The following is a 16,532-nucleotide window of genomic DNA, read 5'->3' as shown; positions in this document are numbered from 1 at the left end:
AACACACACACAAAACAAAACACCTAGACACAAAGGAGCAGGCAACTGAGCATTTATAGGAATGGAAAGGCTTAAAAATCAACCACCAGTTCTGAAATCGAAAGGGGGTATCCAATCCAGCTCACATACACAATAGCTTAAGCACTTAAAGGAAGATAACTGTGTGAGGAGAAGGAATTAACTTCATTTCTCGTACGTGTAAAGCAGATCGGTGGCTCTTTAGTGCAGGTAGCGGCGTGTGGTTGCTGCTCGGATGGCCGCTGGAGATTTAGCTGCTGTGACATGTACGGCTTGGCCAGCGTGACTCCGACTTTCTCGGGAGTACGTATGGGAGTCGTCAAGGCGTGTAGTGGACTGCAGAATACGAGATCTGGGCAGTGACTAGGGTATGGCCGTAAGGGCCGTTCTTGGCGCATATGCTGTGGACGTTGTGGGACAAGCTGATGCCGTTGTAACTTGTATTCGTTTAGAGTCGTCAGCAGACGAGGTGTTCTTGGTGAGTTAAGAGTGTGCAGGAAGGCATAAAAGACTGCAAATAAACTCAAGAGATCAAACTCTTCATCTTATCCAGCAACCTCACGCGATTCATTCAAAAACAAAGAAACAGACGCTGCACGCATTGACGTGTTCCTTCAAGGCAAACAAGAGAATGTAACTCCATTGAAGGCAAGTGGAGTATGTGATCAAAAATACTTAAATATCAGCAAACAATTCTCTATACGTTCGTACCTTTTTATGAGGCCATTGAACTCTGTCGCTGAGAGGGGAAAAAATTGTTTATGTTTCCAATTCTTATTCGCCGTCCTTGTAGCTCCGCGGGCCACTTGAGTCGTTATCACTCCAGAGTTTATCGCGGGAAAACACGCCTGTCTAGCATTCTTAGTCGTCGCTAAAACAAAAGCGTTCGTGGCTGGCAGTACGCATCGCCAGACGCACTCCTAAAGTAAAAAAATGAGCACAGCCCGACAGTCTTGCTATCAGCGCTTTCCTGCTCATCCGATACGCGCACCATAACCGTTCTTCTCCGTCACGCGTCCACGTAACCTGATCTCTCCAGTTTGCTTTCGGGCAGACTACGTGCTGTTAGTCGCGTCCGTCCCAAGCAAGCAAGATGACAGATTCGCTTGCGGCGCTGCTCGAGATGCCGGTCATTTTCTCCTGGCCATGGGTTGTGGCTCTGATCGCCTGTGTCTTATACACCCTAGGCCGGTGGGTAATCAGGTAAGCCGGTATTTTGAAGCCAGTAGAGACAATGCCCTATCCTGAATCACACCTTGCCGAGTGATTCGAGAAGAGTCTGCACTGTAGCATACCGTGCACACGAAAATCAACGATTAGAATACATAACACAGCGCTAACGCGTGAAATTTCTCGTCGCGTTTCTGTGCGCTGTGAATTCAAAGCTTGCATACAGCAACAAACGTGCACACGTTTCAGCCATAAAAACATGTACGGTCAAAGGGTGCTTCTTCGTTGGCTTTTTGTTGCATCTTAAATGTAAAACCACTGCGCCGCAAAGGTTAAACGAAAAAACGAAAATTTGAAGTAAAAAGATGCTACTCTGTGTGTGCGCGTGTCGACAGTTCCCTCTGGCCTTTCTTCTTGTAAACCTATGTAGCGCAGTGTTTTCACCGTTTAGCTGCGGTGCGGTCTCGAGAAACACATTTATGCGGTACAGATGCAATATTGGCGTGGTGCCCAGTTTTCTTCCCAGTTGAGTTGCATTAAAAAGCTATCAAGCTTCGATCAGTGCGGTGGCATCACCAAGACTTGACGCTTTCTTGCGACGCGCAAATAATTTGTAGAGTTGAAACTGCGCTCGCCGCGGTGTATCAGGGGCTAAATCGTTGTACTGCTGAGCAGAAAGACGCGGGTTTGATTCTCGGCCTTGCGGCGGCTGCTTTTCTAATCGAGGCTAATAGTTTTTATAAAAACACCCGTGTGTTGAAGATTTGGGCGCACGTTAAAGATCCCCAAGGGGCCAAAAATAATCCGAAGCCCTCCACTCTGTTGCGCCTCATCGCCTGCGTTGCGTCGGCGCATTAAAACCTAAAACAATCAATCAATTAGAGATAGAAGAGCATAGTCTGCAAAGTATACCTGAATAAATTTAACTATGAAGGGTTTCTTTCTACACAACATGCCACATTATTCAAAACAGGAAATTATTTTGTAACATAACTGTACTAAACTGGATATTTCTGCGGCATTTGCGCAAACCTGTGTGCCATAAAAAAATCTCAGGGCAGTGCAAGCAGTTTCGGTGCGCTAATTGCGGGTTTATTATGGATCGTTTGACCATTGAAAAGCAGAGCTCAGTGCCTCGAAGATTTTTTTGTTCGCTATATTAAAAACCACACGAACGTGTATTGTAAACTAGACAAATTCCGGGACTATTGGATAAGAACGTGCATTTTGTCTAAAATTGCCTCAGGTTTCCTTGGCTAAGTAATGGCCCAGGTTGACTTACGCCAGTATATTTAGTAGTTTTGAACGGCTCTGCCTATAATGATTTGCGAGCAACTAGTTAACGTTTGGCCGGCAGACTAAATGGAGGGATAGACGGGCGGACAAACTGACACACGGACAGACAGGGAAATATACGGACGGACAGACAAACAGATGGCAGACAGACAGACAGAAGGGCAGACAGACAGACAGACAGACAGACAGACAGACAGACGGGTTGACGGACGGACGGACGGACGGACAGACAGACAGACAGACAGACAGACAGACAGACAGACAGACAGACTGACTGACGGACGGACGGACGGACGGACGGACGGACGGGTGGACTGACTATAACATTCTCATTTAGGTAGGGTAAAAACGACTACCGTATATAAAAAAGTACCCGTTGGCGTTAGCACCCAGCGTCTGGGAGAGCAATGCACCGTCTTGGGAGGCGTTTTATGCACATGGTATCCGTGAAACAACGGTGTACTCGGCAGAAAGAAGAGCTAGTCGTCCACGCAAGATGACCGCAGAAGAGGACAGCTGAAGGGAAAGAGACAAAAAATTAATTGAGTGACCGGTGTTTGGAAAGCGTGGAGGCCGCCGGCTTGAGGTCGCCTGTAGAACGCAGCCAAAGGCACTCCCATACCGACGAGCATAAACATCCTCATTCTCATCAACGCCCATATGCGACGGCTGAATAAGCAAGCCATCAAAATCGTTACAAGTGTCTGTATTACAAAACCCGTAGACAACGCGGAAGGAAGCGAAGCGTCTCACACAAGTCGACATTCACGCTTTCGCTGTTACAACCCGCAAGAAGTGCTTAGGTCTCGTCCCACTTTGTATTCCATCTGCTGCAGACTGGCAACAAGGAAGGGCTTTCTAACTCTTGGGGCGTGTAAACCTTTGGTTTAAAAACGTGTACGCGGTTTTCGGAGTTTCTTCGATGCGACTCCGAGGAGGGCGCCAAAACTCGTTTCACAGGGCAACATAACGAGCCGCAATATCCTCCCGTGCTTCGGCACAGATGACTCGCAAGAAGAAAGCGCCATTTTAGATTCAGAGCATCTCATTCACTCCCCTTGTCCCTCCGGGGTCGTCGGCGTTGTCCGCCCCTCCCCCATTCTCCACGCCGCGCCAGCTGCGCTCTCCGCCGCTCACCCATCTCCTCTCCGATAGCGAACACTCTCTCGCGAGGGGCATTGGATTGGATTCGATTGGACTGGCTTGGATTTGATTTGATTTGATTGGCTTGGCTTGGCTTGGCTTGGCTTGGCTTGGCTTGGCTTGGATTTGGATTGGATTTGGATTGGATTGGATTAAAGTGGATTGTGTTAGATTGTGTTGCGTCATAGCCGCGGCAGACGCGCTGGGGCCGGCGCATGTGCAGTACTCTCTCTTCCGCAGTTTCCTCTCCTTCGGGCGCGCTGCGCATATAACCGGTGTGCCGTTCTCCGGCGAAGCAACATCCACGCTTGGCTCAAACACCTAGAGTCCACGCCGCTTTACAAGTACGCCAACGTCGTCATCGACTGGGACCGGCTTACGCAGTCCCCTCAACGTTATGCGCGCTATAAAACGCGGTCCCTTCGCCGCTCCGCCTATTCGTCGCATCTACACAGGGGTTCCCGCGAGGGGAGGTGGGAGTTTTTTCTCTGGAAATCTCCCTGCTCGCAAGACGTCTCCAGTCTGTAGAACTCAGCCACTCCAATTGTTGCATTGACTGCTCCAGATAAACTTCTGCTTGATTACTTTTCTTCGCAAGTAAACGTTGATCTCTGGGATTTACATGTTAAAATGAACGTTACTATAGGCCTACTACACCATTAAGAAATAATGTTACATGGGCGGAACAAGAATACCTTTTAGATATGTTTATACTACTCTAGATTTGTCGATACTGTCACGTATTACTTCTGTTAGATAAAGCTGTTCAGTTTTAAATACGGTAGTCTTTGCTTGGGTACTTAATCGCAAAAAAAAATCTTTTCCGTCTGTGTATATGTAGGTCCGTCTCCCTATCCATCGATTCAGCCGCGTGGCCAAGCGTTAAAACTGCTGTTGATCTGGGGATTTATATCGTCAACACATTCCCGAACAAATAAATCGGAAGGATACTTCAAAGTTTTTGGCATTGCTCAGGAAAAAGAATACATATAGGGCATTCGCAGCGATACATAAATACACAGCTGGTACATACAGTGTTCTGTTATGTCAAGATAGACGTGGGAGCTATTTTGTTGTAGCAAACAGACAAATAACTGTTCAAAACCATATTTTAGCCAGAGAATACAAAAAAGGCCTTGCACAGAAGCCTTCAGCTCGCGACTCTAACCCTGGTAACCTTGCTCGAGCGGCCATCAGAAAATTAAAACAGAAGGTGAGATAGCGTTGCAAATGGACGAACAATTGAATGAAATTCAGCAAACATTTTAATTAAATTTACCGTGTTTGTGCTGGGAGAAGAAAGGCAGGAGGCGAGTGGCGCGAGAGTTGGGAGAGAAGAAAGGGAGAGGCAGTTACGTGGCAGAGGTTGCTCAAAAAGGCTATAATCTTTCAACGACATTTCCAGCTGAGTCAGCAGGTACGCGGCCAATTTTTTTTATCTTTGTCGTGCAGAGTGCGACGCAAGTGCTTCGATGCCTTCAAGGACACCGGTGTTCCTGGACCGCCAATTCGAAGCCTCATCAATGGAAATGCAAGCGAATATTGGAAACCGGTATGCCAACTGATGCTCAATTGATCTCGAACTGGGTTTGCATATCAGCAATTATTTTACGTACGGTACTGAGGCGAATAGATAATATTGTTGTAAACACCAATAAAAACCCAAACATTTTTGTTTTGCGCCTGCGTGAAAGGTGAAAGTATGAAGGGCCATTTTTTGTCTAGAATAAGAACTTTGCTTTCATTTGTAGCGATGCTGATTCTTATCTCACCATTATTCTAGACACAGATCGAAAGCCTGGAGCGATGGCAGAAAGAATACGGGGACGTTTTTGGGTGAGCGATCTTTTTCTGGCCAAACATTCATATTAGAGTTCCTGTTTGAGCCTATTTCCTGAGCCTATCTACACGTTCCATGAAGTAAAATGACCTTGTTTTGATATGCAAGTGTTATCATGAAATGGGTCACCGTGAAAGCTTATCTTCATTGTCTGAAAACTACATGCCAGCTGCGACACACGCGCGTTCATAATAACATGCAATAGCAACTTTTGTCGACCAAGCAGGAGCGTGCATCATCTCTCAAGATAGAGCTAAAGCCTCCACGGTATATTTAGGACGCACTTAATCTAGCAACCTTTTGCTTCACCTTTATCTTTATAACCTTGGCACATGTTCCTCTGTTCTTATCTCGCTATTATTGTTGGCACATGGCCGTCACTTTGGTCTTTGTTCTCTCTTAATATTTTTCCAGGTTCTTTTTGGGGGACACTCCCATTGTTGTCGTGAAGGACCTGGACATGATCAAGGAAATTTTCGTCAAGGGCTTTAGCAACTTTAATGGGCGTGGAGTAAGTACAATTTATCACAGTTCACTCTAAACTTTTTTTCCACCCATATACTCCCTAGAGGTTCTTTTTCGCCTGTCCTCTAGTGATCCTCCTTGTAGGAGTTTTTTTACTACATGGAACAGGGAGGTTTTGTTTACCTCCTCAAAACAGGGTGTTTTTAGGTGATAGAAAGGAGGTAGTTAGGGAGTGTTAAGAAATGTTAGGGAGAATTTAAGGAGTTCAAAATGGAGTATTCTTTACTTCCTCAAGGCGTTTTTAAGTGATTTTTATGGACTTTTTAGGCGGTTGAATAGGAGCTTATTATGGCTCTCTTGGGAAGTACTTATGTTATTTTAGGGGCGTTTTGAGGAGGCTCAAGGGAAGCATTTAGTTCTTTTGCATGGAGTTTTACGTTTTGTAGGACTCGCGAGGGGAGTTTTTAGGAGGTTCAAGGGAAGCATATATTTCTTTTGAATGGAGTTTTGCAAAGCTGGGACGGTTTTGTAGGCCTTCCGAAAGGAGTTTTTTCAAGGCCACAAGGGAGAGTTTCTAGTTCCCTGCGGGAGTACTGATTTCACACGGTTTTGCTCGGTTTCAGGTTTATTTCAAACGAACTTTCGCATACAAGTTTACATGGTACATGGTGTACACAAGGAGGCTCCGAAATAAAAACTTAGGGCGACCTCCTATAAGAAAGCAAAAATGGTAAATTTCTAAAAACACATCACTATATAATAATAGCGGATCAAGAACGCGTCAGTACTTATCAGAACTTATCAGAACGCATCAGCACTCAGTACACAAAGTGAAAAAAATTGTTGCAGTGGTTTACAACAAAAAAATTTCAGTTGGTGGTGAAATGAGCGATCTGTGTGCTTGTTAACAAACTGTAGAAACAATATTACTACAAGAACTGGAAATACGCGAAAAACATATAGGCACAAACACAACGGCATGGTAAGTGACATCATTATATAATACTAGAGGATTGAGAACGCGTGAGTACTTATCAGTACGCATCAGTACTCAGTACACAAAGTGAAAAAAATGATTGCAGTGGTTTACAACAACAATTTTTTTTTCAATTGGTGGTAAAATGTGCGAGAGCTGTGTAACGATTTGATATTGAAAGGTAACGAGCATTTTGTAGATGGTAAAGGCACAAGAGATAAATGATGTAGGAGACAGACAGCAATGAGATGGCTATTGATAAATGAGTAATATAAAGAACGAGAAAAATGCTGCGGAAAATACATAGTGCGTTTTGATAAAGACACAAATGCGCCAAGAAAAGTGACCCAGTCTGAGGGGTTAATTGCAAGGACACAGAACAGAATGGGTGGTATCGCGACAGCTTCTTCAGAGTGAGAAGAAAAAGCCATGTAATTCGTGTTTTTGCGATAATTTTGAGTTGATTCATTTGGCACCAGTTGCCAACATTATTTAGATAATTGTTTCAAGTTATATTAGTTGGTTAATATTATTGCTTCTATAAAAGATAGCTGTATTATCAGCATACAGAAGGGCCCATCAAATATCCCCTGTTCAGTAAAAAAAAAAAAAAAAACGTCAGAAACATAATACGAAATTCTTTAAACTACTATCCAATGATTACAGGATTGAAAACAAATAAAATATTGGTGAGGGATATTGATGCGATAAAAGCTAATTAGTTCTAAATCCTTCACACGTGGTTTGGTGCTGGCAAGGTCCAAAAAGGCATGTTCCACAAACGTTAGAGCTCTGTGTGCCTTCTTGGGATATTGAATGTTGAAAACCCAGAACGATGCAAACAGACTACACAGTCCTCCCAGTAAAGATGATGCAGTCAAGACACTCTGGCCATCGATGCGGAGGCTAACTTCCCCTTTCGTGGAATGCAGGCAGGGAGTCAAAGGAACATCTACCTGAAAAAGCAAAAAAGAAAAAAAAAATGCCCCACATGTAAAATTCAAAACAGACACTATGGTTAAACGAACTTAATTCGGCACCGTAATAAAATAGTTATGCCAGGTTCCCTGCGAATTTCAGTACTTAAATTAGGAATGCAAAGGCTTCATAAAACCAAGTGACAGTACATTAACCATCGTGGCTTTTGCAGCAATAAAAAAGATATTACTTCCGCACAATATACTCGAGCACAACTTTAAATGACAGTGAAGTTAAAATGCAAGTCTCTCTAGGTTGATAGATTAGCTCACGGGGAACACTATTATACCCCTCTTACACCTGGCATTTTTTTAAAAATAAGGTTGAAACTAGCAAAAACACGTTTTCACCGGAAGGGCTTAAGTGGCCTGACGCGCAAAACTTCTTTCTTGGCTGCCGCTGGATGGTGCTACTCGTCCATACTTGGGGTGGCAGTACCGCTTTCCAAGGGAGCATGCCAGCTACGCATGAGAAAATTGTTCGACGCCAAAACTTGCGAGGCCTCAAAAGGCCAATGTTCTTCTTCAGTGAAGCGTAAATACTGATCACAGGTCCAATGGAGAAACATTTTGCTTAGTGGTCTCGAACGGCAAATGACAGGGGAGTTTGGGGAAGCATGAGCGATTTGACCGGAACTGACCAAACTGCTTGGTACGTGGTAATGTTGTATTCAGTTGCTTGTATACTGCTATTAATCACCGCTGCTTCACTTGCTTCCGGTTTATCCTGATGCAAACAGCGACTGCAGTCGTGTTTGCGTCACGCTTGATGAGCAGTTGAACAGCGATTTCTCAGCACTTAAGGCATCTTGGCACTAAATCAATGCTGAAATGGCTATGCGGAGTTCCGACTTCCGTTTGAAATCAACTTGCTGGTTGTCTTCAATGACCCTTTAACAACAAGTTACCCTTATGCCTCATCACTGCAACCGATTGTTCCTCCGTGTGGTGCAAAGTGTGTTAGTGTGTAACGTGAAACGAACCGTTTCTGTGATTTGTAGGACTGATTCTGCTAATAATTACTGCAGTGACAACAAGCTATGAAAGAAAATCCCGCCATCTCCACGAAGTGAATGATGATGAGAGGGGCGAATCTAAAATGCTTACCAGCAGACAATGTGACGCATTAAGTGCAAGCTGCTTTCATAGTGTGTGCATTGACATTAGGATATGGCCCCCTGGCAGAATGATGCGCTGCGCGAGATTTTGCCGTACCTAAAAGGACAGGCAACTCATTTTTACGGAGTATAGGATCTGTAAAAGGGTTGCGAGTTGGGCGAGTTGGTAATTATGCATTGCGAAAAATAAACTGCGCGCAAATTAACGAGGACAAGAACACATGAAGACGGCACAAGCGCACACTCGCAACTAGTTTATTATTGCACAATTCAAAGCTTTATATGCCCAAGCGCCCAATTGCCGCGCCCCCAATGCGTCACAGTTCTCGGCGCACTCAGCCGAAAATACTAAAAAACCGTAACAACAAAACCACAAAACGAACTTTGAGGCGTACGAAAGGCGAAAAATCAGCAAAGATAACCGCATCATACATGGATTAAGACCCCCCTCCCACCCCCAACACGCATTCCCAGAAGCACCGAAATAGCGCTCAATGTGCGTCTAAATATGCGACTTCTCGATTAAGCAGGGCGATAGAGGGATGACTGACACATTCGGAACCAGCTTTTCTGATGTGGCTGGCTTCTACAATTTCTCGCGTTTGCTGGTTCTCATGTCGCAAAAGGATGGCTGTGCGCTCAAACACAGGGACACAATCAGGTCTGCATGCGCGGCAATGAGAAGATAAGTGGCTCAGGTCACGTTGAAAAATGAAAAAAATATATATATATGGTACTTTTAGACGTCGTACGCTCGAGTTTGTGACAACGTACCCGTGTGCGACTCTGTCCTGAAGTTCGGAGAAATGCAGGCGGGTTGTGTTATATTTCTCGTCTTGCATTACGCTTTCTTTTATATATTAGCGCCCTCTTCACCGACCTCTCTACCTTCCTTACCGCTTCCGTCTGACTGCGCTGATTTTCGCCAGCACGAAGTAACCGTCACGTTGCTTTGAAACGACGCCGCGCGCGACGAACGATTTTACCTCGAATGCCCTGTTACAAACCAGCCTACAAAAGAATGCGAACGCATACCCCAAAACCCACAAACAAGTAAAATAATACGAGTGTGCGCTTTTTTCTTTGCCCGTGCGCGTACGAGCGGTGAGCTGCACGGGTACCCGGGTACTTCGCTGTTAACCCTATCCAAACGTTTGACAAACGCATCGACTGATGAAAGACCACTTACCAGCGAGCTGTCCACACCTGCCGCCGTATCCAAATGCTGTTTGCGGCCGTTCCTCGTGTGACAGGGGCACATGAAAATCTTTCCACCAAATGGCACTACTAGTCCTTCACAAATAAGAAGAAACGACGGCCCAAGGCGAGGCTTGAAGCTCCGGCCGCGCCGAGTCACCGGCCGCGCTGCGTTCACAGCACAGAGGTTGTATACATCCGGGCAGCCAGTCGTGCCGCCAGGGCAAGTTGAGTCGCTGCAGTCGAGTGCGTTGGCGCGCTGGCACGGGAATTTAAATCGTCTATGTATGCGCAAGCAAGCGAAGCAGATGAACGTTGCAATTGTTTGCAACGGCGAGAACTGCCTCTTCGTTAGCAGCAGAGTTTGACACCACCTATCGCCAAAATAAACAGATTGAGACAACACGGCCGCGCTCTCTGCCTGTGATCGCGCTGGTTGAAGCATCTATACGGGTATACGTACGGTATTGGTTTTGTAGCTGCGTGCAACCGTTGCGTCCTGCTTACTCGTTCTAATTAGCATTAGGCCACGGTTGAAGTGCTGGTGCACGGAGACAACAGAAGACTAACATGGCGACCGCCCGCTTGAGATGATTACCTCAGATGGGGCGTTTATTGTGGACGTGGTAGTATACAAGGAACCGAACGCCATCTCACAAATGGTGTTAAGTCGTTCTAAATCCTCCCTTTTGCTACCCGGATGGGCAACGGTACTACCGTGGAGGTTCGTCCACTTCTTTAGATCATGCCTAGGGAGTACATTTTTTGCTATAGGTACTTTTCAAGGCACATTACTTGATTAAAACTCCATTTCCGGCTAGTTTGCGTTTACAGTGTTCATGCGCTGATAAACTTCAGGTCTCGAATTCACGAGGGCATTTACACGAAAAGTAGGCTGACATATAGGCGGCTGCTCCTCAGAGCTTTTAGAAAAGAAAGGACCCACTTCGAGGACGAAAAAGTAATTGCAGGAAATTGCTACTTGAAGTGCCTACTCAAATTGCCGTACTTAACGAGAAACAATCATAACAGAATGGTTGAGGGTGGACAACAGTACGGCCCAATTTCCCGAACATCGCCGAAGTTATTTTGGCCACCTCGGGATCCCGGCGTTTTTAGTCAAGCTCGCGCGGTAAACGCCACGTCCTCTGCGACATCTGGGTTTGCGGAACGCTTCGTGAAAAAGCATTTTGAAATGCAATAGTCATTTTGGTCTTCCTAATGCCAAAAATTTAGTTTTTTCTGTCTGTCTCTCTGTCTGTCTGTCCATCCGTCCGTCCGTGGGCCAGTCTGTCTGTCTGTCGGTCTGTCTATCTGTCTGTCTGTCTATTCGAACGTCCGTCCGTCAGTCAGTCAGTCGGTCGGTCAGTCAGTCAATTTGTCAGTCTATCAGTCAGTCCGTCGGTCCCAACGTCCGTTCGTCCGCGCGTTTGTCTCTTGATTCAGCCACATATGCCGAACGTTAACAGGAATTGCTGAAAAAGGTGTTTCCATAGGCAAAATATTTTCGAACTGGTAAATATGGCAGTTCTTTTAGTTGTCCGCATAGCTAAGTAAAAAGTAAAAATGAACGCTAGGCATTGAAGTAAACCATAAATATGTTTGGCATTCAAGCAAACCATTCATACGATAAGAGTTATTTCATTCAAAATTAATTTGGCGTATGTTGTTCTGTAGCAAAGACAAACAAAAGTGTTGGAAATAACAGTTTACTCCACAATACAGAAGAGCTTGCGGTGAAGAGTGGCCATCAGGAATAGAAGGTTCAGCGAAAAAGTAAAAAAAAGGTCCCAACAGATGCCACGCCAGCACTGTGAACAGGAGGAAATTGAATTAACTGCAGCAAAAGTTTTCTGCATTTGTCACTAGAAGACCAAGACAGGGGTAACATCTTGGGAGATAGGCACATAATAGAGAAAAGGCACTTTTGCGGGAGACTATTGTCTTTCGACGACTTTGCATTGACGTGAGCAGATACGCGGCCAAATATTTTCACAGCGCCGCTGTTCTAGGGCTGGACCGCGCAACAGTCTGTGCTGGTATCGTGTCACGCTATCTCCGGAGCAGGTTTCTCCGCCGCGCAAAAACCGGGTCCTAGACCCACCCACAGATGGAACAACGGCCACGCAGGGGCGAGCAGTGACGCGTCCTGTTACGCCATGGACGGCTCGACTAGAACGTCAACCCACGCTTGCACGAGAACGTCAACGTCGTTGGAGAGCAAGTTAGACAGTGCGAGTGAAAGAACCCGCAGAGAAACGACAGTGATGGGGAGCTAACCAGGAGTTACAGAAGAAAGCAGTCAAATCAAAACCACGGGTAATGCAAGCAAATCCTGAGCTGCCGAAAAAAGCACCGGAGGCCCAGCGACAAGGAGCGGAAGACAAACCCAGGCACGGGAGCAAGTGGCAGAATGGATAGCGAAAGTACTGCAAGCTAACCGGAAATTCAAAAGAAAGAATTGATTCATTCCTTCATCAACAGCCAACTTAGGTCTATTGCACAAACACTTCCCGCTTCACTGGATTCCAATCGCTCCCGCCCTGCACTGCATGAGTCCATTCTTCGCCTCCTAACTTCTTGATTTCATTCCTCCAAGTAGCTAATCTTCTTCCTCTTCCAGACCCGTCTCTTGGTGTATACCACGGACCAAGAAATATTGAGGAGTCGCAGGAGGGCTTGCCCCGGAGGCGCGATAAAGTCACGGCGCCGGGCACCGCACCGACGCACCTTCTGTCGCGAGGCGCCAAAGGGAAAAGGCGCGCCGGTTCTAGGTCAGCCAGTGCATAGCCGGCTGCCGTCTTGGGCAGACGACACTGAGGAATCCCTCGCGCGACTGAACTTTCATCGGAGTCGGTTTGCGGTGGAAGAAATCTTCGCGTCTCAAGCATCCTTGTCGTAAGACGAAGGGGCTTTCATTTTTCTAGAACGCGAAACGTACAACAAAACATGTGGCTGGGAATCTAGGTATGAGTAGTTCCAATGAATGATGCTTCTTATGCTCTATGCCATTATTTAATATTCACACTGCCGTAACTTCGCCGCTCTGCCTGTGCAACATAAAAAGCGCGCGCAGATCTGAGAACCCTCCCGCGAGAGCTGCGACAGTGAACCACTCGTGGCGGGAAGCGGCGGCGGCAGATGTCGTATGCTCCGGGATTCCTTTTAGTGCTTCTTTTCAAGCACGGTACGGCTTGTAACTAAGGCAGTATTTAGCAATAGCTGCTGATAAAATGCCCAGCACTTCTATTTATTTATTTTACAGAAACAAACCTGGCAATTTTCCCAATATATTCGATCATAATACGATTTGTGTGCGTCGCGTCCGCAGAAGAATATGTAAACTATACGCCTCGAGCGCGGCCTGTAGGGGCGCCACTGAAATCCCCCTAGCGGCCCGTTTCGAAAGCAGGCGCGGGAGTCCCCGGCCCGCTCCCCCCTGTCGCCGTTGCTTTTGGGGCTCGTTCAAGACAGCGATTTACCGTTTGTCCGCGTTCGAAATACCGAATAACGTGGAGCAGGCACTCTGTTTGCAAGCGTGGTATGTTCACGAGAGTATAAACGTTTATGACGCGATATTAGTGAGATCTATATGAGCGCCAGGCGTGTGTCACAGGCCGGCGTCCCAGCCAGCATTTGCATGCAGCTGATTGCAATTCCGCTGCCCTGAAATTTAGTGACTGTGTCTCCGTAAGCAGTCTTTCCTCCGATGGTCATGTTGCGGCCATACACACTATGATGTAAATCGACTTTGTGCACTTACAAAATCTAGCGGAGCACTCATACCTGACAGCACGCAAGTTACGCCTGCCAATATCACATATCAGATATTGATCAGTACCATGAACAAGCTAATGCGGCATAAATTTCACAAACATTGTACCAAAGAAGTACGATGGATAATGCAAAATTACACTCCGGAGTCAGCACACGACGACAAATTTATTGCTGGGTCGTCTTGTCCCGAGCGAGGTGAGCGCTCGCAAAGATTCATCTGTTACATTTATCCTCCACGAGAAGCGCGAAGATGGGTTTAAAGAGTAATCCGCGTCCGTGACCAAACTCTTCTTCGAAACACCGTCATATGAGTCATGACACAGGGAGACTGCAGAAGCTAGCATAAACCGAAATCGGAGACCCTCATCAGATACGACACTCTTCCAACGAGCCCGTGTGTACGAGATTTCGGCGCGCGTTAACTAGGCTCTAGGTGGTCAAAACTAATCCGGAGCCCTCCACTACGGCGTGCCTCATCGTCTCCGTTGCGTCGGCGCGTTAAACCCTGCAATCAACTCTTCCAACGACACCTCGTATCGATTGTGAACTGCCTACCCAGTAGTATTCTTCAAAAAATGAGTCCGCCGAGTGATCAGCCGTTTTTCAAGGCGAAAAACAAACGAAAAGTGAACACGCAGCTTGTGTGTGTGATTACTAAAACGTTCATTCGTTGATTTCGCTCCGCATTTGTAAACAACGATAGTTGAGCGTCCTCCTCCTCATCCCCCCCCCCCCCCCACCCCCCCACCCGCCCATGTCTAGCGAAATATCAGTGCATTTCGCATCTAGTTGGTCTGGTGAATACTACCTTGCTCAAACAAACGTCTTTAGCATTTCAGAAGCTGCACTCGTTTTTGTTTTTGTCAGTTTTTGTCAGCTATTGGGTTATCACATCCCCGAAATATATTTTTCTACGACGTACGTATTCGAAGCAAAGCCGCATTTGTTGTCCGCGCTGCAAAACGAACCAACCTTTTACAGTGCCAATATCAGGTCTAAACGAGGCGACAATAAATAGAATTCACTTGTGCCGACGTGTTCGAAGGTGACAGCGGTGATATGCTGCTGCCATCGCCGACGCCCGCAAGAGCGGCCAAGAAGCGCGCAGAACCGCCTCCCCGGGTAGCTCTTGTTGGCGTTAGAGCGCTCTACCAAGACGCAGCTGTTTTTTTTTAAGTGCCCTAAACGTGCAGTTACCTTACAGACGTCACCATAACAAGTTGTTTAGAGCGCGAAAAGGCAAAGAGAAGCGAAAGAAAACCAAAACACTGCATGACCACCTATCAGCCACGCAGCGCTAATCCCGCAAACGCCGCGGAGAAGCGGCGGCAGGCGGCGCAGCGATCGCGAATCTCGAGGCGTATAGGAATGTGCTTGAGGCGCCATCTGTTGTTCTGCACCGCAAGCTGCATTTCCTCCTCGCCAGACAGTGACATTAACGCGCCTCCCGCCCGCCCGCGCTGTCCCAGCTCGGCAGATTGCCCTCCTCAAATATTTCTTTTGCCGTGGTATCTGCCGGTTAACCTGGTCGTCCACCGCTTGTCCCTTCGTCTCACTAAATGGCCAGCCCACCTTCATTTTTGTTCTTTGAGCTGTGATATCATCTACCGTAGTTAGTTTCCTGATCAAGAAAGCTTGTATTCTGAACCTAAGTGTTAGACCTCTTAGTCTCCGTTCCATGTCCCGTTAAGCCGACTTAACTTTCCCTTCCAGTTGTTTAGTAAGGAGCCAAGCTTCCTCCCCCAGGTCATCACTGGGAGTATGCATTATTTGAATATTGTTCTTTTGAGTGAAAGAGGTAGCTAGTCAATAGTAGTCATTATTTGGCGGTGCTTGCCGAGTGCGCCGCAGCCATGCCAATTCTGTGCCGGATTTATCTCTCCTGGTTGGGGTCAGGACGGACAACCTGTCCGAGGATGTTATATTCTTCCTCTTGTAGCATTTCGTTACGTATGCTCTTGGACATACGCAACAAAACGCTACATGTTTATTCCTCATCACTTCTGATCTTTCATATACTTTTAGCCCGCTAGCACGCTTTCTGATTGTAGTTCCTCAGGCATTTTTTAAAAGTATTCTGCAGTCTCACTTAGTAAGAATATGTCGTCTGCAGACCTCAAGTGGTCACGTAATCTCCGTTTACCCGGAAACCAGTGTTTGCCCAATCAAACTTTCTGAATACCCCTCCAGACATGATGTGACCATTTTTGGCGAGATGGAATCTCCCACTCGTCCTCCGTTTCAGATCGAGAGTTTTTCGCATTGCTTGTTAAGGGTTATTCTGCTCGTACATCCCTTATATTTATTTGTCTAGGAGTCTTATGTACGTCTCATCTATCCCCTGCTTCATTAATGCTTCAAGCACAGCTGCGTCGTGTACTGAATTGAATACTTTTTGATAGCCTATAAATGTCATGTAAAGGGGCTTAATTTTGCTCCGAAGATTTTTCTGTTACTTGATTGACGAGAAGGGTATCCATGGTTAGATATTTTTTCGCAAATTCGGCCTTTTCGCTGGGTTGTTGGGAATATAGGCTGACATTTCAGCAGTTTAC

The 16,532-nt window shown here is 46.4% G+C and overlaps 1 protein-coding gene across 1 annotated transcript in view; it reads left to right on the top strand.

The window, feature by feature from the left end:
- The first annotated feature begins 971 nt into the window (after positions 1 to 971).
- Positions 972 to 16,532, top strand: part of LOC144172788 (cytochrome P450 3A4-like) — a 42,634-nt gene continuing 27,073 nt past the window's right edge. The window contains exons 1-4 of the mRNA XM_077701392.1: positions 972 to 1,221; positions 5,080 to 5,179; positions 5,411 to 5,463; positions 5,882 to 5,978. Coding sequence (XP_077557518.1) covers positions 1,112 to 1,221; positions 5,080 to 5,179; positions 5,411 to 5,463; positions 5,882 to 5,978 — 360 coding nt within the window. The 5' untranslated portion in view covers positions 972 to 1,111. The remainder of the gene's footprint in view (positions 1,222 to 5,079; positions 5,180 to 5,410; positions 5,464 to 5,881; positions 5,979 to 16,532) is intronic.

Source organism: Haemaphysalis longicornis, unplaced genomic scaffold (genome assembly GCF_048455015.1).
Source record: "Haemaphysalis longicornis isolate Haplotype H1 unplaced genomic scaffold, Haemaphysalis longicornis Haplotype H1 scaffold_26, whole genome shotgun sequence".
In the NCBI taxonomy this organism is placed as follows: domain Eukaryota; kingdom Metazoa; phylum Arthropoda; class Arachnida; order Ixodida; family Ixodidae; genus Haemaphysalis; species Haemaphysalis longicornis.
Note: the sequence above shows the minus strand (reverse complement) of the source record. Positions and strands in the feature narration are given on the sequence as shown.